Source organism: Bicyclus anynana, chromosome 4 (assembly GCF_947172395.1).
Source record: "Bicyclus anynana chromosome 4, ilBicAnyn1.1, whole genome shotgun sequence".
Classification (NCBI taxonomy): domain Eukaryota; kingdom Metazoa; phylum Arthropoda; class Insecta; order Lepidoptera; family Nymphalidae; genus Bicyclus; species Bicyclus anynana.
This window is the reverse complement of record NC_069086.1, coordinates 17,873,741-17,896,023: the sequence shown is the minus strand read 5'-3', so window position 1 is coordinate 17,896,023 and position 22,283 is coordinate 17,873,741. Positions and strand designations below refer to the sequence as shown.

General features: G+C 34.7%; 2 protein-coding genes and 3 non-coding genes across 6 annotated transcripts in view; all 5 read right to left on the bottom strand.

The window, feature by feature from the left end:
* Positions 1–17,205, bottom strand: part of LOC112055943 (tRNA N(3)-methylcytidine methyltransferase METTL6) — a 17,798-nt gene extending 593 nt beyond the window's left edge. Inside the window, exons 1-18 of one of the 2 annotated variants that reach the window (XM_052891544.1) lie at positions 16,339–17,205; positions 15,192–15,356; positions 14,460–14,493; positions 13,948–13,995; positions 13,431–13,467; positions 12,671–12,721; positions 12,115–12,167; positions 11,756–11,811; positions 9,799–9,842; positions 8,847–8,893; positions 8,292–8,333; positions 7,667–7,727; positions 7,296–7,358; positions 6,923–6,984; positions 3,783–3,838; positions 3,431–3,486; positions 3,062–3,127; positions 981–1,013 (exon numbers count right to left, since the gene is read on the bottom strand). In XM_052891544.1, the coding sequence (XP_052747504.1) occupies position 14,493; positions 15,192–15,356; positions 16,339–17,018 (846 nt within the window). In that variant the 5' untranslated portion in view covers positions 17,019–17,205 and the 3' untranslated portion in view covers positions 981–1,013; positions 3,062–3,127; positions 3,431–3,486; ... (11 more) ...; positions 13,948–13,995; positions 14,460–14,492. Of the gene's footprint in view, positions 1–6; positions 1,014–3,061; positions 3,128–3,430; positions 3,487–3,782; positions 3,839–6,922; positions 6,985–7,295; positions 7,359–7,666; positions 7,728–8,291; positions 8,334–8,846; positions 8,894–9,798; positions 9,843–11,755; positions 11,812–12,114; positions 12,168–12,670; positions 12,722–13,430; positions 13,468–13,947; positions 13,996–14,459; positions 14,494–15,191; positions 15,357–16,338 lie in introns of those variants that run through there. The other variant, XM_052891545.1, reaches the window with a different exon arrangement.
* LOC112055944 (small nucleolar RNA snR60/Z15/Z230/Z193/J17) lies at positions 12,228–12,311 on the bottom strand. The gene has a single exon (XR_002887548.1). It is a non-coding gene; the product is annotated as a small nucleolar RNA snR60/Z15/Z230/Z193/J17 (small nucleolar RNA).
* Positions 12,780–12,867, bottom strand: LOC112055946 (small nucleolar RNA snR60/Z15/Z230/Z193/J17). Its single transcript, XR_002887550.1, has one exon. It is a non-coding gene; the product is annotated as a small nucleolar RNA snR60/Z15/Z230/Z193/J17 (small nucleolar RNA).
* LOC112055945 (small nucleolar RNA snR60/Z15/Z230/Z193/J17) lies at positions 14,058–14,143 on the bottom strand. The gene has a single exon (XR_002887549.1). It is a non-coding gene; the product is annotated as a small nucleolar RNA snR60/Z15/Z230/Z193/J17 (small nucleolar RNA).
* Positions 17,206–18,242: 1,037 nt separating the features above from the next.
* Positions 18,243–22,283, bottom strand: part of LOC112055942 (116 kDa U5 small nuclear ribonucleoprotein component) — a 28,200-nt gene continuing 24,159 nt past the window's right edge. Inside the window, exons 13-16 of the mRNA XM_052881343.1 lie at positions 21,567–21,703; positions 20,345–20,465; positions 19,550–19,742; positions 18,243–18,422 (exon numbers count right to left, since the gene is read on the bottom strand). Of these exons, the coding sequence (XP_052737303.1) occupies positions 18,269–18,422; positions 19,550–19,742; positions 20,345–20,465; positions 21,567–21,703 (605 nt within the window). The 3' untranslated portion in view covers positions 18,243–18,268. The remainder of the gene's footprint in view (positions 18,423–19,549; positions 19,743–20,344; positions 20,466–21,566; positions 21,704–22,283) is intronic.

Genomic DNA, 22,283 nt, shown 5'->3' with positions numbered 1-22,283 from the left:
CCATTTTGAAAAGATTTATTTTTTATTAAACTTGTAGTAAATCTATATAACCGAGACATGCAAGGTATGCAGCTCGGCAGTTTGGATCACAATGCTTTCCGTCTGGCGTACAGAGAAGTGCCTTTATGGCCTAAAAGCATTCCTTTTAAATTATACAGACAGGTATATTATCAAAAACAAACTGTTTTCAAAATACATTTATAGCTTGGCAACTTCGTTCGTAACACTCCCGATGTTGCGCGCATAGCGATGAATGAAAAACCCACGACTGATGCAAATCACTTCCCGGCACGCACGATTTCACACCCGCAGTCTTTCCCCCTGTCGCCCGCATATCATGGGAGTGTTATCAACGAACTTGCCAGATATAAATCACAAAACATTTTGATTCCCATTCTTTAACGTTTTTATCACTCGCTAATGCGAGTTTCGAAATTCACTCTCACATCGCTCTTTGTCTAACACGATATTATAGAATGACAGCCTTCGTAATCAGTGGCATGCGCGGTGGATTTACAAGACTGAGGTCCTGGGTTCGATCCACGGCTGGACCGATTGAGGATTTCTTAATTGGTCCAGGTTTGGCTGGTGGGAGGCTGCGACCGTGGCTTACCACCCTACCAGCAAAGACGTACCGCCAAGTAATTTAGCGTGCCGATACGATGTCCTGTAGAAACCGAACCAAAATGGATGTGGATTTTCATCCTATCCTAACAAGTTAGCCCACTTTCGTATTAGATTGCATCAACACTTACCATCAGGCGAGATTGTAGTCAAGGGCTAACTTGTAGAAAATAAAAAAAAACACGATAATATAGAATGAGAAAGATAAAGAGTTGAATTCGAAACTCGAACTTGCGAGTTATACAAAACATAGATACAAAGTAACACTACTCAACAACAAATGAGTTTGTAATATAAGCAAATTTTAGTTCAGGCAAATTTACGTTAAATAAAAAAAAATATTAAACTTAGCTTACATAATTAGTTCTCCATATTTATTCCCCGTACACCTGGGAAACAATTAAAAAAAAATTAAGTCACTGTGTTAACAATGATTAATATTTTTAATTTATATATAAAGGTCAGACGCGTAAGTTGGTCAACATGGTGATTTGGGTTCTCTCTGTTGAGGGAGACCTGAAGGTCAAGTCATCATTTAGTACTTAACCCATTTGAGGTCACTGTACGCAACTGAGTACAGACATATCCATAGGTGTAGATTGTAGAACTCGGAAAGTTAAGTAGGGTAATCATATAATTTTACTTTATTATAAAACTGTTTAGATATTTTGTTAAACATTATGCGGGTAGTCTGACATTTTTTGATAAATAGTGTCAGTTGAAGTTGCATCACGGAAACGTTGTGCACGTAAGTGAATGATATTATATTTTTTTTCATAACCATCGATAAAAAGTTTGTTTTTTCATAACATTAGTAGAAAATAGATGTCAAAGTAAGATTTGAATTAGAATACAATAAGTTATTTACAACTAAAACGAAAATAGGGTCATACAAATTGTACTGTACGCGTTTGCGTACAATGACAACATACGTAAGTAAAATAACTGGTTTAGTTTACATATTCCTTGTAATAAATAAACAACAATTTACACCTCGAGAATGCTACCTAGGGCTCGAGGCAGCTGTTGATGGTGTTTTACGAAATAGTGATGACGATGAAAGTGATTTTGCTATCATACCACCCGATCCAAGCACATTGACTGATGAAGAGGAAGGTGCCGAGGAAGATATAGCAGGGTGTTTCATGCCCCATGATGTACCTCATACTATAGAGGTATTTACGAATCCCGAAGATGGCAGTAACGACGATAGTGATGATGAACTGGCGTCAAAAAGAAGACGACATGATGTTACCCGCCAATCCAATCCGATGCCAATCTGGCGGAAATGTGCCCCTTCATACACTTCAACATCACAACACCTTGCGAAGTCAGTGATAGGAAAAATGGGATTTGTGAAGAGCTAAGGGGCCTATACAAATATTTGAAAAGATTGTTGATATGATTATATTATATAGAAAATCTCGTATTTGGATATCACAAGTTACCCCAAGAAGCAATGTACTGGTCTCTAGATGAAGATATAGGCTTGGAATATATATTATATATAATATAGTGTATGTATAATGGCAACTAAGTACGACACCATAAAACCATAAGGGACTGTCAAGCGACGGAGTCCAAAATAGTGGGAGAAAACAGACGTAGCGATACCACATTTATTTCAAACTTACAACAAAAATATAGGTGGCGTTGATGAACTTGTCGAGTCTATCTCGTTATACAGAATTGCTGTTCATGGTAAAAAGTGGTGGTGGGTGTTATTTACTTACATATTCGATTTGTCCGATGCTAATTCTTGGCTTTTATATGTAATGAATTTTGATACTAGTAACGATCAACGAGTACTATTCTATAAATAGGTCACCCCATCAAAACTGAAAGACCGCTGCAGTGTGTCTTTTGTCATGTAAGAGTGCGCTGGTAATGTAAGAAGTGTCTCAAAACACTTTGTGTTGATAAAGCGTATTTTGAAAATTTTTATACATAAGCGGTCATTGTACTCAGTTGTGCACATCCCTGTAATTTCATGAAATCTAATATTTTTCAGTATTTTCTTCAATTTCATGCTTGTTTCTTTGTTTTTTAATAAGTAAGTGAAGATTATTTCAAAATATCATTTGTACTTTTCATTTGACCTCTAATGGGTTAAATTATCTCCTTTATAATATTAATTGCAAACATCTCCAATACTGGGATAAAATAATGCCTAAGATACATGCCGCTTATGTCATTTTCTATTAGTATAATTTTTTTTTTAATCAGTTCAGTGGTTTGTAACAAAGAAACTAAACAAAAAATGAAATCTACGCTTTTTCTATTATTAGTTCAGATCATTAAACTCTTATACTTGAATTGAGTGCCAAGAAGTTGTGTTTGGCACTCATTGAGTGGAGACGTTTTTTGGTCGCTAATTGTGCATCCACTTTTTAATAGATTGATGGTTCAGACATAAAAATGATTTTTTTACACTTACCAAAACCGTAATTCCTTTATTACATTTGTTATCTGTTAGTAGCTTTCATCTCCCTTTAGTGTGTACCTGGAAATAAGTGAAACCTTTTATATTCAGATTCAAATGGATTTCAGTAACTCATGATCTTTACAATTTATTTAAATCAGACGCGTAAGTTGGTCAACATGGTGATTTGGGTTCTCTCTGTTGAGGGAGACCTGATGGTCTAGTCATCATTTAATAATTAATAATACTTTAAAGTTGCTTAGTTTTCTTATTTATTTCGCTATTTTAATATTATAAACATTTTTATCTCTTTTTTTTTGTATTATTCATTATTATATTATATTATTATTCATAGCAAGGCTAATTATCAATTTAATAACTCACCAATTTGTAATTAATTTTCCAGTCATTTTTATTATCTTCCATATTCCACAAAGATTCTGAAAGTAAATAAAAACAATTTATTTACAACATAAAAAAAGGATATGCGTTACTAGTTTCAACAAAGGTCAGACGCGTAAGTTGGTCAACATGGTGATTTGGGTTCTCTCTGTTGAGGGAGACCTGATGGTCTAGTCATCATTTAATAATTAATAATACTTTAAAGTTGCTTAGTTTTCTTATTTATTTCGCTATTTTAATATTATAAACATTTTTATCTCTTTTTTTTTGTATTATTCATTATTATATTATATTATTATTCATAGCAAGGCTAATTATCAATTTAATAACTCACCAATTTGTAATTAATTTTCCAGTCATTTTTATTATCTTCCATATTCCACAAAGATTCTGAAAGTAAATAAAAACAATTTATTTACAACATAAAAAAAGGATATGCGTTACTAGTTTCAACAAAGGTCAGACGCGTAAGTTGGTCAACATGGTGATTTGGGTTCTCTCTGTTGAGGGAGACCTGAAGGTCTGGTCATCATTTAATACTTAAATAAATTTAAATACTTTTCTTTTAATTTCACTGTCTATATTGTAACATTAAACTCTCATTTATATATACTCAGAGGCACAATTATCCGTCCACATTAATATACTCCCGTCATACTAAAGTGGGCGGATAATTGTACAAGTAATTATATTTACCTATTATTTAAACATACAATATATTTTTTAAGCTACTATAGTCCACAACTTTAGGCTTTTTACACAACCATATCACTTCTCAAAAAGGTTCTTTTAGGGCGACACTTTTCGTTTCGATTCACATACATTGTATTTTTAATAATAAGCTTTACGGCTCTGGGTTCTAACCCTTTTGAGCCCGGATTCACAAACAATAAATTAATTATCTCGGACCAATAATAGAAGGACCTACCTCGCAAGACGTTACCTCTCTGTCAAAGAATCAACGATATATCTATATAGAGCGGGGCATTTAGAAGTGTTTGTAAAATCGACTGGGATAGTTGAGCGGCTAACGCGTGTAAAAAAACTAACAAACGCGTTAGATTGTTCGATTGTATCGATGTTTCATTGTTGTAATCGTTTTCGTCGTCTAAAAAACTCCCTAAATATTCCGGTTTGTGTAGTAAGTAGTTCAATGGCATAAAAAACGGCCAACAACTTCTAATTCAGTAAAAGATGACGTGACGTTCAATTTGAAAATATTTCTATTTTATTTTTGTTATTCTTTACATGTTAGCCCTTGATTTCAGTCTCACCTGATGGTAAGTGATGATGCAATCTAAGATGGATGGTATGATTTCTACACGACATCATACCGGAACGCTAAATCGCTTAGCGATACGTTTTGTAGGTAGGGTGGTAACCAGCCAGACCTGGCACAATTAAGAAATTCTCAATCGGCCCAGCCGGGGATCGAACCTAGGTCCTCCGTCTTGTAAATCCACCGCGCGTACCAGTGCGCCACGGAGGTCGTCAAAAACATAATTATAATTTATAATAAATTTGTAATAAAAACAATATCTAAAAGAAAAATCGATTCTATTCTTCTAACGAACGAACGAACAGAACATCAATCCATTAATTTAACGTTCTGTGTACAGATTATATTATTCTTGTTAAATATTTTATTATTTATTCTTGTTAAATATTTTCAATGACTGAGTTTACCTCGTCCCTTTCAAAAAACGACAGACAATTTTGTTGCTGCATTTGGGTGCGATGCATTTCCATTTCTAATTCCTCTATGTTAAATATATAGAGTTTGCACAAAAACAATACAAACGACATAAAAAGAACCCAAGCAGACATGAGTCACAAACCATTATGAAAAATAAAGATATTGAGTTTTATGGGTATTAAATGTGCATTTATAAAATTAAATAATAACTTTAATAATTTTTATAAATGTCGTATTTTCATATCAAAAGAAGATGTTTTCTTTTATTTTAATGTGAATTTTACCTTTCATTTATTGCAGAAATACCCTATACTATGATTAATTTTTTGATTTTGTGTTATTAAGTGAAAGAAGATTTGACATTTCACACACACACACTTCACAGCACAAAACACTACTTTATTTGTTGTCTGTGACTAATACTCCTACCTCACAGTATTCGTTAACTAAATCCAGACTGTTGGGCGTATTTTCTTCCTTTGTAATTTTTATTATTTCGTTTTGTTCTCGTTTCGTTAATTATTGTTTATTTGTTGTTTGTTTTTCGCGCGTATCTTGTATGTATTATTTATTACCTCATATCTTCGAAACCGCTGAACGGAATTACGTAATTCAGATATCCTTAGATTTGTTTTAATAACCCAAGTGTTCTTAGATAGGTGAAATTAAAAAAAAACCAACAAGACGACTGTGAGATGCTATAGAATCGAGGTGATTTTTTTTTAAATATTGCAACAAGGGAATCAAATTCAAGGGCTTTTTGTGAGAATTTCAAAATGGTATATAATGGCCAAAAAAAAACTACAATTAGAAAAACGTTATTTATTAATTGTATATACATAATACACGAGGCGGACGACTATAAGGTTTATGAAGTGTAGTTATAAAATACCTTAAATAGACTAAATTAAATATATTGATTATAAAACTCGACATGTGCGAGTCGGATTCGCCCACCGAGGGTTCCGTAGATTTTTTTGAATATTTACTTATCCTCGATTGGACGTAGGTATACACTATCGTACTTTGTAACAAACGTAACAAATAAATCCGAAATTCACCATCTATCTAACTAAAAATTATGAAATAAAATAATTAAATAAACGAATAACCCGACTGCATAAATGATACAAAAACTGATTAAACTAAAGTGGGGACCTATTAAAAAATGTAGACGTAAATCATTATATTCAATATAATAGGTCCCGACTGTTTTCTAATTTTTTTCTACACTTCTGGACTGAACTTGTTTTTTTTCTTTTCAGTTTTTGTATCATATAGGCAGTCGGGTTTTTTATTTGTTTAATTAATTAATTTATTAATTTTATTTAGTTTAGTACGAAAATGAGTGAAGCGGAGCCTGGTACTAGCCGGAGCAGTTATTCCGCATTGCTATCGTTTCCGTCACCAAAAAAGAAACGTACGAAGCTATCACCCTTATCGTCCTCTGAGAAAACCGTTTTGATTAATGTGTTTAAATATGTCGAGGATACCTTATGCTTGCTTATACATAATAAAAAACAAAACTATAAGGGTTCTTTATTGACTACGGAACCCTGAATATAAGTGAAACATTATCTGTTAGATAAATAACAGGATATAGGAATATAGAATAAAAAAAATATTGGTTATCAAAGGAAGTTTTATTTCATGACAATATTCGTAAATAATGCTGTAGTAAAATGTTGAGCACCCCTGAGTCAGCTGTTTTTGTTTATTTACATTGTTTAAAATACCTACCCGATCTGACTATATACTTATTAAATTTCACAACTTACCAAATTCGTAGTTATGTTGTGCAAAACCATTTTTATTATCTTCCATATATCCTCGAATGATCCTGGAAATAAATTAAATATTCTTAATTTACAATGGAAAATTTCGATTGTATTTTTTTTTTTCAGTTTTAACAAAGGTCAGACGCGTAAGTTGGTCAACATGGTGATTTGGGTTCTCTCTGTTGAGGGAGACCTGAAGGTCTGGTCATCATTTAATACTTAAATCAATTCCTATACTTTTCCCTTTTATTTCACTGTCTATATGTATTTTAATATTGAATTCCCACTTAATTAAAAAATATTTCCTACGAGTAATTATTACGTACATAATATTTTTTTTACATTACAAGACTTATCAAATTTTACAACTTACCCAATTCGTCAGTTATTTTGTGCAAAACCATTTTTATTATCTTCCATATGTCTTCAAAATATCCTGGAAAGAAATGAAATATTCTTAATTTACAATGGAAAACCTCGATTGCATGTTTTTTTAGTTTAACAAAGGTCAGACGCGTAAGTTGGTCAACATGGTGATTTGGGTTCTCTCTGTTGAGGGAGACCTGAAGGTCTGGTCATCATTTAATACTTAAATCAATTTAAATACTTTTATTTCACTATAACTGTCTATATGTATTTTAATAATAGAACTCCCATTTATATAAAAATAATACCTACGATTTATTATTATGTACATAATATTTTTTAAAAATATAACAAGTCTTATCCAATTTTACAACTTACCCAATTAGTAGTTATTTGTGCAAAACCATTTTTATTATCTTCCATATATCCTCGAAAGATCCTGGAAAGAAATTAAATATTCTTAATTTACAATGGAAAATTTCGACGGTATTTTTTTTTAGTTTCAACAAAGGTCAGACGCTTAAATTGGTCAACATGGTGATTTGGGTTCTCTCTGTTGAGGGAGACCTGAAGGTCAAGTCATCATTAAATACTAACTCATCTACTTATTTATTTACTTTTTATTTCACTACTAGCTTTGCCTCGCGGTTTTGCTTGGTTATATATTACCTGTACAGAGTACAGGCAAAAAACGGGTACAAAGGTGTCCCAATTTTCATCAAATAAAATCAATATTCATTTATTTCAATTAGGCTTAGTTTACAAGCACTTTCAAAACGTCGGGTAATAATATTTATAGATAATGGTGATAATAATAAGTCGAAAACTTAAAATTAAAGCTACGAGGGTTCCAAATGCGCCTTGGACCTAGAAGAGCCCACAACAATCTCAGCCAACAAACACATCCAAAACTAAAGCTGTTCTAGAATTACATAGCGTAAATAACTAGAATATGTATTATATGATTAGACAAAATAATGAACTTGAATTTATTACTACTTACTTTATATTAAATCCGTTTAAAGCAATGTTTCGAAAGTGGTTCCTGTAAACAAAGGAAATTGAATAAATTATCTGTATCAAGTAAACTTCAATAGATTTAAACAGTAACAAATTTTCAGCCAGCGGAACACAATCGTTCGTCACGATTTAATCAGGTGAACTATGCTTTCAGTCATCATATGATTTGTTTAAACCATAAACATATCCTAAAGTTTTTTGTATTTTTTTTTTTAAAGAAAATAATGTCATATCTTTTAAATATGACTGATTCCCATTCCCCTCCAACTAATCAGGATAGACTGTATTAGGAGTGGGTACGACAATAGACCAACGGGGCGGGGATCGAACCACCACCCCTCGGTGATGAGTCCAACCGCTCTAACCGTTGAGGTATTGATATACTTAGCGTCCCCGTGAAAATACGGAATACGACGAAATATAGCCTGTTACTGGCTCATAATGTAGGGTTCCATTGTTGAAATTCAGTTTTGTGTTTTAACATGAAGATGTAACAAATAAGAACCCTCACATTACTTGAAATTTTAAATTTACTTACTTCATTTACTGTTGATAAGGCTGAATGAATCCAATATAGGTAGGTACCTGTAGACAAAGAGTCAATTTTCATACATGATCTCAATAACAATTGGAGTATTGCAAGTCAGCTCCATATCAGTGAGGATAGTTATAACAACAGCATCATAATCAGATGTCCCTATCTAGAATCATCATTAAAATAATATTTTCTTGTATGACGTATTACAGACCTTAGTCTGTAATACCCTTTCCAAGTATATTTCTTGTCTCTTATAGACTCTTAAAGTGAATAGGCATCTATCTTCTAAACAAGCATTTTCTATTTTAAACTATATTAAATGTTCAATCTGATACCATCAGATCATGGTCACACAAAAAATAATCTGGTTTTAACAAAGATTTTATAACTAATAGATATGTCACTAACAGATCGAAATTGAAGTGGAACAAAAGTGGCTAATTGTCTTAATTTCATTTAGTTGCAAGGTAAAGATGGTAAACAACAAAAGTTATTTAAACAAAATAATACCTAAATACCATCAACAAGGTGTTCAGGAAGTCTACGAGCTATATATACATAAATATATAGTGTAAGTAAACACAAAATTAGGCATGTGTGCACTAAGTGGAGTAGCTAAATTCGGATCACTTTTTGCAGTGATTTTGTAGGCACTAAACATATCTAAAAGTATAAAATCGTTGGGTTTAAACCATTTAGTAACACACAATCTGTGACCAGTATCAACAGTATAGGCTCAACATTTTCAAGTAATTAACACTTAGCAGAACTTACTAAGGAAAACATCGTGAGGAAACCTGCATACCAGAAATTTATCTTAATTATCTGCGTGTGTGAAGTCTGCCAATCCGTATTGGGCCAGCGTGGTGGACTATTGGCCTAACCCCTCTCATACTGAGAGGAGACTCGAGCTCAGCAGTGAGCCGAATATGGGTTGATGACGAGAACTTACTTTTAATTTACAGCAATCCTTGTGTATAGATGTGAGTGATGTACCTGTAAAAGATAATTTAGTTTTAAATGTGATCTTAACACAGGCTGCAGTATAGCAAGTTAGCCGACAATATCAGTGAGGATAGTTATGTTAACAGCATCATAGTCAGATGTCCCTATCTAGAATCATCATATAATACATGCCATAGCTCCTTAAAATATCTTAAGTGTTTTTCAAATAGCATGGGTACAGTGACAGTTGCCTTATGACACTTCATAATATGTACTATTATCGAGAGTGAAACGAACTTCACCGTAGGTATCCATGCTATTTTAAAAACACTATATGAAAAAATATGTAGATATTTGTTAAAACACTTGTTAAAGTGATAGCACACAATAGTACGAGTACTTCCTACCCCTTTTTAGTTTTTACCATCATACTGCAAACAGGGTGGGTCTTTGCGCAAAACGAAATGTCGCGAAGATAAAAAGAAAAATAGTCAGGTATCCCTAGAACATTTTGTACAACTGATTACTATCAAGACAATTAATTTTTTTATTTACGAAAATTCTTGATTCTGTTAGCTAACTGAGTTACCAGAAAATGAAAATTTCATTGCGTCGGAACGAGATAATGTACCACGTAATTTGTATGACATTGTGGCTGTTAAGTTGTATAACTATTAATTAATCAACGGTAAATAAAACTTCTGGTTAGTAACATTTGTTACTAACTAGCTGTTTTATTAATAGTTAGTTACTGTTTTAGTAATAATACTGTTGCTTAATTAACAGTTATACAATTTAACAGCCACAATGTACTACAAATTGCGTGGTACATTATATCGTTCCGATGCTCTGAATTTTTAATTTCCTGGTAACTCAGTTAGCTACCAGAATCAGACCTAAAATGTCGACCAATAAACGCGGCATCGACAATATCGTCCCCTCTCGTCTCATACCAACGAAAGAGAGTGATATAATATATTACGCCGCTGTTAGCTGATAATATAACTTTTAATTTTTCTTTTCAAGAGATATGTCATTGACACATGCTAGGCCTCCAAATGAGATCATTGTCACTTACTTTAAATTTACCTCAATCCTGTGCTGTACCTGTATTAGATAACTTGTTTGTAAATGTCATCTTAACAAGACTACAATATCGGAAGTTTGCTGATAATATCAGTGAGAATTGTTATAATCATCTTAATCAGATGACTGATATTTTAAGTCATCATATTAAAGCTCCTTCCAAATTTACTACGATAGTGATATAAAATTCTTATTACTTATATGTACATGATGTTTTTGCAACATACAATAGCATTAAACTTGAATGTTATGCATAGTTCCATATAATTTCACTATACTAGGGGATGCTCGCGACTGTTTGCTTTATTTTGTTTTTCCGTTATACCGCTAAAACCATGGATAGTTCCAGGATAAAAAAAGCCTATGTTCTGCTCCAAGGTTCCATTTATCATTGTACCAAAACTCATCCAAATTGGTTCAGCGGTTTAGCCGTGAAAAGGTAACAGACAGACAAGTTTGAATCAGTAATGACTCTAGCAGCGATTCGGATCTACCTTATTTGACGATGACAATCACGATTATAACTGTGAAATATCGATTTTATAGAGACAGTTTTTATAATCGCATTTATCATTGATCATATACTTTGACATAAAAGTAACGTCCAGCCCATGTAACCAAGTGGTACGTCGATTCCCTTTCTACGATCGCAAGCGCTTCGAAAACTAGAAAATGTATGGAAATGTCATTCCCATACATTTTTCTACTTGTCAAAGCGATTGCGATCGTAGAAAGAGAACCGACGTGCCACATGGCTAGGGCAGGTCCTTGATTGATCGAAAATCGATACATACTGGTAATAATCTATAGCAGTGTAAATAAGGAGCATACATTAATATTGTGACCTATTCAAATAAAATGTTTATAGGACAACTTACTTTTAATATACCGCAATCCTTGTGTGTGTGTACGAGTATGTGTGACTGTGCAGTATCTGTAATAGATAACTTATGCTTAAATGTTATCTTGACGCAGACAGTATTGCAAGTTAGCCGACAATATCAGTGAGGATAGTTATGTTAACAGCATCATAATCAGATGTCCCTATCTAGAATCATCATGTGAATATTTAATTCTGAATACTATGATATTTTGTGTTTTTAAGTATTTTGTATTAAAAAAATCTAAATGAGGGCATAATTATTTTGTAACTTGAAAACTTTTGGTATATGCACCTCAGTTTAACTTTTATGAAGTTAATTATAATAATAATTAAACGAAAATTTAATGTATTTACCTTTGAAAAGAGGCAGGTATTTCTATTCAATCTGAATTTTCCAGTTTCAGGTCCTGAAAACAAAATTAGTGTCAAATTTTGTCACTTCAATCGAACATTTCAATTTGTCTATATTTTGACATCAGATAGGAGCGAAAGACATGAGTGATATACATCAAGACAACTCAGATGAACTATGAAGTCATCATTAAAAACTGCTTCATTGGGTTACATTTTAAGCTATGGATCATCAAGTCTTAGCTGGTTCGAGGACCTCATTGGTTATGGAATATTCAGCTTTACTTTTTTTAAATATGTTAAAATAGTATTTCAAAGTTAGGAAACTCAGTGTAAACATATGCACATTAAACTGTCTATCCCACGCAGTATTTTCACTAAAATAAATATAAAGTAGAAGCAGGATTTGCATAACTTTATTATGATTTAGTTGAATAACAATTTGTATATTGCATTTTTCTGCAAAAAACTGACTAATTTGTCTAAACAATATTCAATGGAAAAGTAACTTTGTATGCAAAAATAAATATAGGTACATAGGTAAAATATTTATACATACATAAACTTTTGTTCATAAAGTACTGTTCTTCCCTCCAGTGATCAACCAAATCTGTAAACAAAACTTAGTTAAGATTTCAAAGTTGCTGTGAACACTATACTACATTTTTTATAATTTTGAATCAGATAGGAGCGAAAGACATGAGTGTTATACATCAAGGTGTCTCAGATGAACTATGGAGTCATCATTAGGTTAGAAAGCAATTCTTTCAGTGTGATACCTACATCCAAAGAATTTTAATACAAATATAGCTCTGGGCGGCCTGCTAAACTTCTGCAGTGAGCTTTGGCTGGATGGAATGAATCCAGTGGGGACCTACTCACAACAGCCAATCACATGGCTAAGTGCGGAAACAAGCTAGAGAGTTTAGAGAAGTCCTATTCTCTATACTATATTTGATATAAATTCACTGCAAATGAGTTAACATTTTTCTAGTATACTAGCTGATGCCGCGCGGTTTCACCCGCGTGGTTCCCGTTTCCGTGGGAATACCCGGATAGTATATAGCCTATAGCCTTCCTCAATAAATGGGCTATCTAACAATAAAAGAATTTTTCAAATCGGACAACAAACAAACTCTTCAGCTTTATAATATTAGTATAGATTCTGCAAAGTGTATATATCTGTTGTAATATAAATAAGTAAATAGCTGTACACAAACTTAGAACTATCAAACTGTTTGTAGTTGATTATTAATTTAAAACTACAAGACATTCATTTGATAAAAATTAAGCTAAAAAAATATGAAATCAAACTATACCTGTGCAAACTTGACATCTTCAGTCCTCGTAAGTTACCTGCAAAGTATACATAAAAGATATTTAACATGACAATACAAACAATAAAAAAATAACTATTATATATGGTTCAGAATGCTTTTAAAGCATTTTATATTGCATCAAACCTCACAATTGGTAGCCCTAATTTAAGTTTTAAAAGTAATGCAATTTTTAAACCCTGTGTAATGTGTAATGTATGACTGTGAGAATCTCCGAGTAGATTCATTTACAAGTTAGTGTACCTACCCCTTTATCTACAAAGCTAAATTTAAATTTACCACATACAACTCGTATACTAAAGTGAAGATAACCCTACTGTATGCCAATTGTGAGGCGCAACAGAAGGTTTTCAGCTGCACTGCGCTGTCATCATAAAATAACATTCTAACACAAAGTTTGGTGCAGTATTTTTTTTCAGACACAAGCAGTGGATCTATCAGTGTTTTATATTTATATATATAATATACAATTTGCAATAATTATCAAATTAATACTTACATAAAGTTCTTTTTCTTGCCATCCCATGGTTTTCATTGTCAACCCAATCTGTAATCAAAATGTTAATATTTCAAAGTTGCCATGAACTCCTCTTACCTAAATTCTCTATAATTTTGAATCAGATAGGAGCGAAAGACATGAGTGTTATACATCAAGGTGACTCAGATGAACTATGGAGTCATCATTAGGTTAATAGTTAAAATATACCTGTGAAAACTTAACATTGTCTTCTGACCAATGAGGTGAGATTGTTTTTGTCAACAGTTATAAAACTTTGTCTCAAAGATAGACTACTGCAGGAGGTCAGAGGAGATAGACAACTACTTTTATCCCAGAAATCACCTAGTTCCTGTGGGTTCATTGGTATCCTACAGCACAGGGAAAAGGTATGAAGACCACCACATTATTCATACTTTGTAAATTCACTACTGCAGTCCTAACTATACTTTCTTGACTACTATGACCCAGCAGTTACATATTATTATACAAACAATATTAAAACAACAACATACCATATGTCATACCAGCTATCATCTTCAATATGTTCTGTAACAAAAAGATATGCTGTTTAAATCATCAACTCGGAAAAGGCTTCTGTAATGGCTTATAAAGTAATTATTATTCAGATAGAGCTAATATACATGCAAATCATGGTAATCTCAATGGTTAGCACTTGTCATCATATAAAATAGGAATAAATATTTCCTTTGTCATAATTAGCCCATGCTGGCTAATTTTAACTGGTGGAAGGCTTTCGCTGTGGCTAGTTACCACCCTACTGGCAAAGACGTACCATACATTCTGGTATGATATCATGTAGAAACCATACAGAGAGTGGATTTTTATCCTCCTCCTAACAAGTTAGCCCACTTCCATCTTAGACTGTTTAGTGCAAGTTGTATGAAATTGGTTCAGTAGGTGTGTGTGCGTTAAGGAGTACTTCATTATACAACACCTACTAAACCAATTTGACTGAAATTTGTAATGGAGATGGATTTTACCGAGGACTAACACAGAGGCTACTTTTTATCCCTAAAATGAATGGTACCCGCAGGATTTGTGTAAATCTCAATTTCATGTAAACAGAGTCACGGGCGATCACTAGTATATTAGTAAACTTCCATGTCCAGATCACCACTATAAGAAACTTTTTTGAACTAGTGAAGTGAAAGTGACACTAATATAATATTTACCACTAATTTAGTCAATAGAAACAGATAGATAACTAAATGTATATTGCTCACCATTTTACTGAAGGTTTCTTGTATTTGCCCTGTACAAATATGCGAGGCACATCAATCCCTTCCTTGAAGTTCACTGTTCTCCTCTGTACATATGTGTTCATAAGTATTTCAAAGCCAGCCATTGTAAATACACTTGCCAATTCCTCCTCAGTGAAATAGTAGCTCCTGAAAATTCATTTAAGTTAGTCTAAGATGCACTTAAACTAAATCATGTATGAAGAGTAGGAAATAAATTTCTATTAAAGCTCATTTAAACAGAATGCTTGGATCCTTATCTTCTACTATGAAGTGTGAGATAAGAATTCAGTTTATATATGGGTCAAACTTTTACTGTACTTCGAAAACTAATCTAACATATAAAATTCTCCTGTCACAGTTTTCATTGCCATATTCCTTCAAAACGGCTTGACCGATTTTGATGAATTTTTTGTGCTTATCCGGTATCTATGAGATTAAGCCAACATCTATTTTTTATACCCTACCCCTACCCTACCCTTAGGGGTAGGGTAGGGGTAGGGTAGAGGTAGTTGAAAGTTTACATAGAGTTTCATGCGGACAAAGTTGCGGGGGTCCGCTAGTACAATGTATAGGAATGACAGATTCGATAAACAACTTGATCTTGTGACCTGATACCACATGACTACAGGCCCTTATATTCCAAGACACCATACACACTACCTGTATGCTACAGTAGAATGCATCTGTTGTGATGCTACTATCCACAGTAGTTCTGACATGCAGCCAACATTTGTTATCTCCTAGAGAAATAGACAAATATCAACCAATACCATAGCAACTAGAAATATTGCAATCTCATTTATTGCATTGGGAGTGAGATGGTTATGGGGCGTCTCCACCACCATTGGTCGCCGTTTCTCTTCATAAGATGTCATTGATCGAATGATTTCTTCTAATCAGTTAACACCATCCACAGACCATCTGCTTATTTCAACTATAAAATTAAAACATACTAGCCCTTACATCTACATAGTTCCCTTTTCCATGAGAATATTGGGGTAAAATATAGCAACACTCAAAATAATGTAGCTTTCTACTGTAAAAGAACTTTCAAAATCGATCCAGTAGATCCAGAGTACCCCATAATATACCACAAACTTTAATGAATGGATTAACATTTGTAGGTTACCTTGTCCCATCTTGCCTCATGTAAAAGTTATCTGCGATCTTGTGGCCGGGCTTAAATCTCAACTGCGCCATGTCGTACCTTCCGTAGTCCCGAAATAATAACACACCACCCGGCTTCAGCACTCGGTACGCCACCTTGGCCACATGCGCCCACGCGGTCGGATGTATGGCAGATAAAACGAAAATCAAACTGGCTATGTCCACTGTACCTTCTTCCATGTTCTCGAACAAGTCGTCAGTGGTCAAATCAGCACAAAACGCCTGCATTCTGTTAGCATCGAACAACTTATTTGCTTTGACGAACTCCACGGCGCGCGGAGAAAAATCACACGCGTAAAAGTAGAAATTCGTAAATCCTTCCTCTACTAACGGAAACATCATGTTGCCGACGCCGCAGCCGAGCTCTAAAAAGACTATTCTAGCGTCAGAATCAAAGTTTATTAGCTCTTGAAACTCGCGCGTGGTCCAATGCCGGTCGCGGAAGAATTTAGTTTCATTTCTCTTATAAAACAAATCCCAATGCTTTTTCGCCTCCTTTTCTAATTTCGAAGCTTTCCCTTCGGAAATCATCCGGGAATTTTGTAACTCTAAACGATGTTTTTCATCCTCTGTCAATTCTTTTAGGCGATGCACGAAAACGTCGCCATTTGCTTGTAAATGTAATGTTTCATCTATTTCCATCCTGGATAGTTTTTAGGTAAACTACTATTTCAAACACGGTTTGTAATCGAAGTGATTAACAAAAAGATATAATAAATATATTTTCACTTCTCAAACGGGAAACGATTAGCAAAACTGAAATTAAAATAAAAGAAAAGCGCTTTTGCACGAATGCACGGAACCACAAACGTCAAATGAATGAATGACAATGACAAAACAAAAAATAAAAATACAAATGACAATCACAGAATCAAGATTCAAGGAACATATTTCAGAATTCACAGATTATTAATAGATATTACGATGACAATGAAGCACGGTGACGGTGACGGTTGGGTTGACGACGAATGACGGTACGGGGCTACGGGCAGTGTGACCATCTTAAATTTACCGATCCTGCCACAATTTTTTAAAAAACCTGCCAAATCCTGCCACCTACTTACTATTTTTTTATTACTTACCTATTTTTACTCGAGTAAAAATGCCAAAAAACCGCCAACTCAGTTTCAATGAAAAATATTTTCAACTTTATTTATTAAACATGGGTTGTATGTAAAAAAATACACTTGTGTACATGATATTATATAATTTTACTGAAAAAATATTTATTTCAAGAACCATATTTTTTATAAACTTATCTTTTATGAACCTACAATATAAATAAAGTACATATTAAATAAAAACACAGATTTTCAAGTATGTTAAAAATAAACCTAAGTTAATAATTGAAAAATAAAATATGTACTACCAACTTCAAAAACACAAACCTATGCAGAAAACTTATTAGTAACAAAAAAAACATTATAATATTTTCTATCTACTGATCACTTTAAATTCGATACCAATTGTAAAATTAATGGATATATAATAATCAATCGTCCCGTAATTCGTAATTCGTATCCGTTTGTATTGAGTCACGAGTGGCACTTCACTAAATGGGCGGTAACCGCCCATCAGTCAAATTTGACGCTAACTTTCAGAGGTGTAGTCGGATGTGGTCGATCTTTACCGAAATAAGGTGCGGGTGTCCTTAAGCGCTGGTCATATAAAAATCGCGCGCGGGGTGATGCACTGACGCCGCGCACCTGCATAACCGGGTATACCTAAAATCTTGTATTGCACAGCTTAACGCACGTCGTTCGGAGACGTCTTAAAGATTGCATTGCAACACATTAAAACAAAAATAAGAAGAACAAAAAAAAAGCACAGATTGTTAATACAGTATCTGAGAAATGAAACAAGCAATAATGTGGAACGTATATAATTAAAGTTTAATTAAATTGTACATCTTGCCGAGCGAGCTCCAGCAACATAGGGTCGTCGAAGAACTTGTTGATGGACACGTCTTCGCTCAGTCCTTTCCGTCGGCGGGTTTTGATCATGAACTCGCGCGCTAGGTGAGTGGCGGGCTGCGGTTCTAATGGCCTGAAAAACATATTCACATAAATATGTGAATATACCTTGGCAAATTCGTTCGTAACACTCCCGGGGGCCGGGGGACGGGTAGCGACGACAGCAAAAAATTTACCGCTGCACATAATTTATTACGGTATGAATAAATCTTCATATATCTCTGAATATCCTTTAAAACATAACATGGTATTATACATGAATGCATTATAGAATGACTAACTATTTAATTAAATATTATAATTTAATAATCATTGGCGGAATAAAACGTTTCATCTGTTGTACAACATATTGAAATAAGGGTTCCGTTTTTGTATGTATATACGTTCCGAACCCTAAAAAGAGACAAATAAATTAAAAATACAAAATATTCCCATTAAATATTCCATAAACAATCACTAAGTATTGATATAAAATGAGTTATTTGGTTGCCTTGAAAACCAATAAAAAGCAGGTCGACTTGTGTTACCTGATGACTACGCTCTTGTCGAGAGGGTCGCCGGGTATGGGCGCGACATATGTAACGTTACCTGATGACTATGCTCTTGTCTAGAGGATCGCTGGGTATGGGCGCGACCTGTGTAACGTTACCTGATGACTATGCTCTTGTCTAGAGGATCGCTGGGTATGGGCGCGACCTGTGTAACGTTACCTGATGACTATGCTCTTGTCAAGAGGATCGCTGGGTATGGGCTCGACTTGTGTAACGTTACCTGATGACTATGCTCTTTTGACCAGAAGGTCGCCAGGTATGGGCGCGACTTGTGTAACGTTACCTGATGACTATGCTCTTGTCTAGAGGATCGCTGGGTATGGGCTCGACTTGTGTAACGTTACCTGATGACTATGCTCTTGACCAGAAGGTCGCCAGGTATGGGCGCGACTTGTGTAACGTTACCTGATGACTATGCTCTTGTCTAGAGGATCACAGGGTATGGGCGCGACATGTGTAACCTTACCTGATGACTATGCTCTTGTCGAGAGAGTCGCCGGGTATGGGCACGACTTGTGTTACTTTACCTGATGACTATGCTCTTGTCGAGAGAGTCGCCGGGTATGGGCCCGACTTGTGTAACGTTACCTGATGACTATGCTCTTGTCGAGAGAGTCGCCGGGTATGGGCACGACTTGTGTTACTTTACCTGATGACTATGCTCTTGTCGAGAGGGTCGCCGGGCACGATCTGCCAGTGATGGAACACTTGCAGACAGAAGGCCTGGCCCTGCGTGTGCGTGCGCAGGTCGGTCTCGAAGCCGAACGAGTCTATCGCGGGCACGAACGCCTTGATGGTGTACAGCGGCGAGCCCGGTACGGGCGCGTCTTGTGTCACGTGACCTGGAATGATTTACATTTGTTTCTCACACATTCGATTAATATTGATTCCTAAATGAACTGACTAAAAATGGCTATGTGGTTAGTTTGCACGCCGTAGAAGTAGAACTAGGCGCGAGATAATTGCCAGCAAAATCTCTCTATAACTTGGTATGGCCTAGGTCTCATCAGAACTGCAGCAAGTTATATATTAGAACGATTATCCAAAGCTGCTCTAGTAGGATCTTACGATTATTTGACCAACTACCCAAAAACAGCTGGTACACTAAAAAACAAAGCTGGTTAGTAACAACTTTTAATAACCTCGTTATTAATACAAGTTGGGAGGAGGGTAATTTATCAAAAGTTGTTACTAACCAAATGTTTTTTTAACTGACTAACTCATTAATTAATAGTTATAAAACTTAACAGCCACAAAGTCCTACAAATTGCGTGGTACATTATCTCAGTCCGACGCTCAGAAATTTTCATTTCCTGGTTATTCAGTTACCTACCAGAATCAAGAATTTTCGTAAATAAAAAAGATGATCGTCTCATCGAGATGAAGCTAGTCACGAAACATTAACTTGATAGTTACGTTTATAATCTTAGTAAGGCACGCTTACCTCTCCTCTTCGCTAGCACGGTGTACACGGCTGACACGCAGTCGGCCGGCGCCTGCACCTCCACGAACAGGTAGGGCTCCATCAGGCGAGGAGTTGCCATCAGGAAAGCAGAGTATGCCACCTGGATTTCAATTTAGAATAGTGGTGAAACAAAACAAGAAACCCATGTCATTTCGTAACTTATTCTTTTTAAATTACGTATTGTCTTTTTATAAATTTATTTATTCAAAAAATATTAACTATACTCCGCGCCACGAAACAAGTCCCTTAGATGCGGCGCTAATGTATTAATGGCGCTCATTGTCATTTTGTAATGGCGGTCTTATTGTTATTTGTGTATGGCGCTGTCAATTTTAGTTCAGGTTTTCGCCGCAGGACTTCTTTCGAGACGCGGAACACCAAACCACCTGCTTCTGTAAATAGATTCCTCTAAATGGTTTATTCATATACACAAACAATGTCAGCATAAAGGACAATGGGCACAATCTGGCCCGGTTTGTGAAAAAAAATTGTAAAATTTAAACGAGATTTAAATTGTCACTTTTAATTGTAGGTTACTTTTTTCATATGGAAGGTTAAAATTACCCTGCTTTTTTTCACGGCTGTGGCTGAATTCAATTCCCACAACTAAATATGAAATTGTTCACAATGATGAGACCCTGTTACTGTATCTATTCCACTCCATTTTATATCTGTACTAGCGGACCCGGTCCAGCTTCGCTTTGACTAATGTGCGCTTCTTAACTACCCTTTCCCTTTAACTTAAACCCTTTATATTTGGTGTCCAAGAAACTCATATAATATCTAAGATATGACGAACTGCATGAACTGATGTAGTGTCACAAAGACACTAAAAATTACTAAACTTATTTTTTTTCTTTCTTTTTTTCTACCATTTACCTACTCCCTACCCCAAATTATTTCCACTTAACAAATCACGTCAATTCGTCGCTCCATTTTGCTGTGAAAGATGGACAAACAAACAGACACAGACACACACACTTTACACTTATAATATTATAGTCTGGCAAGTTCGTTGATAACACTCCCATGATATGCGGGCGACAGGAGGAAAGACTGCGCGGGTTTTTCATTCATCGCTACACGCCCCCCGCTCCGCGCGGAACATGGGGAGTTTTACGAACGAAGTTGCCAAGCTATAGTATGGATAGTTGTCAAACATTAGTGTCCGTTGTCAGTTTGTTTGTTTGACGAGTCTCACCCTCCTGGCAGTGGGTATGATCTGCCCGCCGCCGCGGTGCAGCGGCTCCTGCGCGATGACGGCGTCCAGGATCTTGAACTTCACGTTGCGGATGGGCTCCTCGCACAGCGGGCCCTCGCGAGTGCCCCACTGGAAGCCTGCGCCACCCAAGATTGGGATATTTAAAAAAAAATTGCTCCAAAATTAGCGAAAATCAATTTTTTTTTATATTCAAATTACAACTAATGTACAATGTTTATCAAAAAACTTAAATACTTAATGGTATTACTGATCTTCGAAACTTGCCATCATTGGGATATGAAATTGTGATTTTAAAAAAAGTGCTCCAAAATTAGCGAAAATCGATTTTTTTTATATTCAAATTACAACTAATGTACAATGTTTGTCAAAAAACTTACATACTTGATGGTATTACTGATCTTCGAAACTTGCCATCATTGGGATATGAAATTGGGATAAAAAAAAATTTGCTCCAAAATTAGCGAAAATCGATTTTTTTATATTCAAATTACAACTAATGTTTATAAAAAAACTTAAATACTCGATGGTATTACTGATCTTCGAAACTTGCCATCATTGGGATATGAAATTGTGATTTTAAAAAAATTGCTCCAAAATTAGCGAAAATCGATTTTTTTTTATATTCAAATTACAACTAACGTACAATGTTTATCAAAAAACTTAAATACTTGATGGTATTACTGATCTTCGAAACTT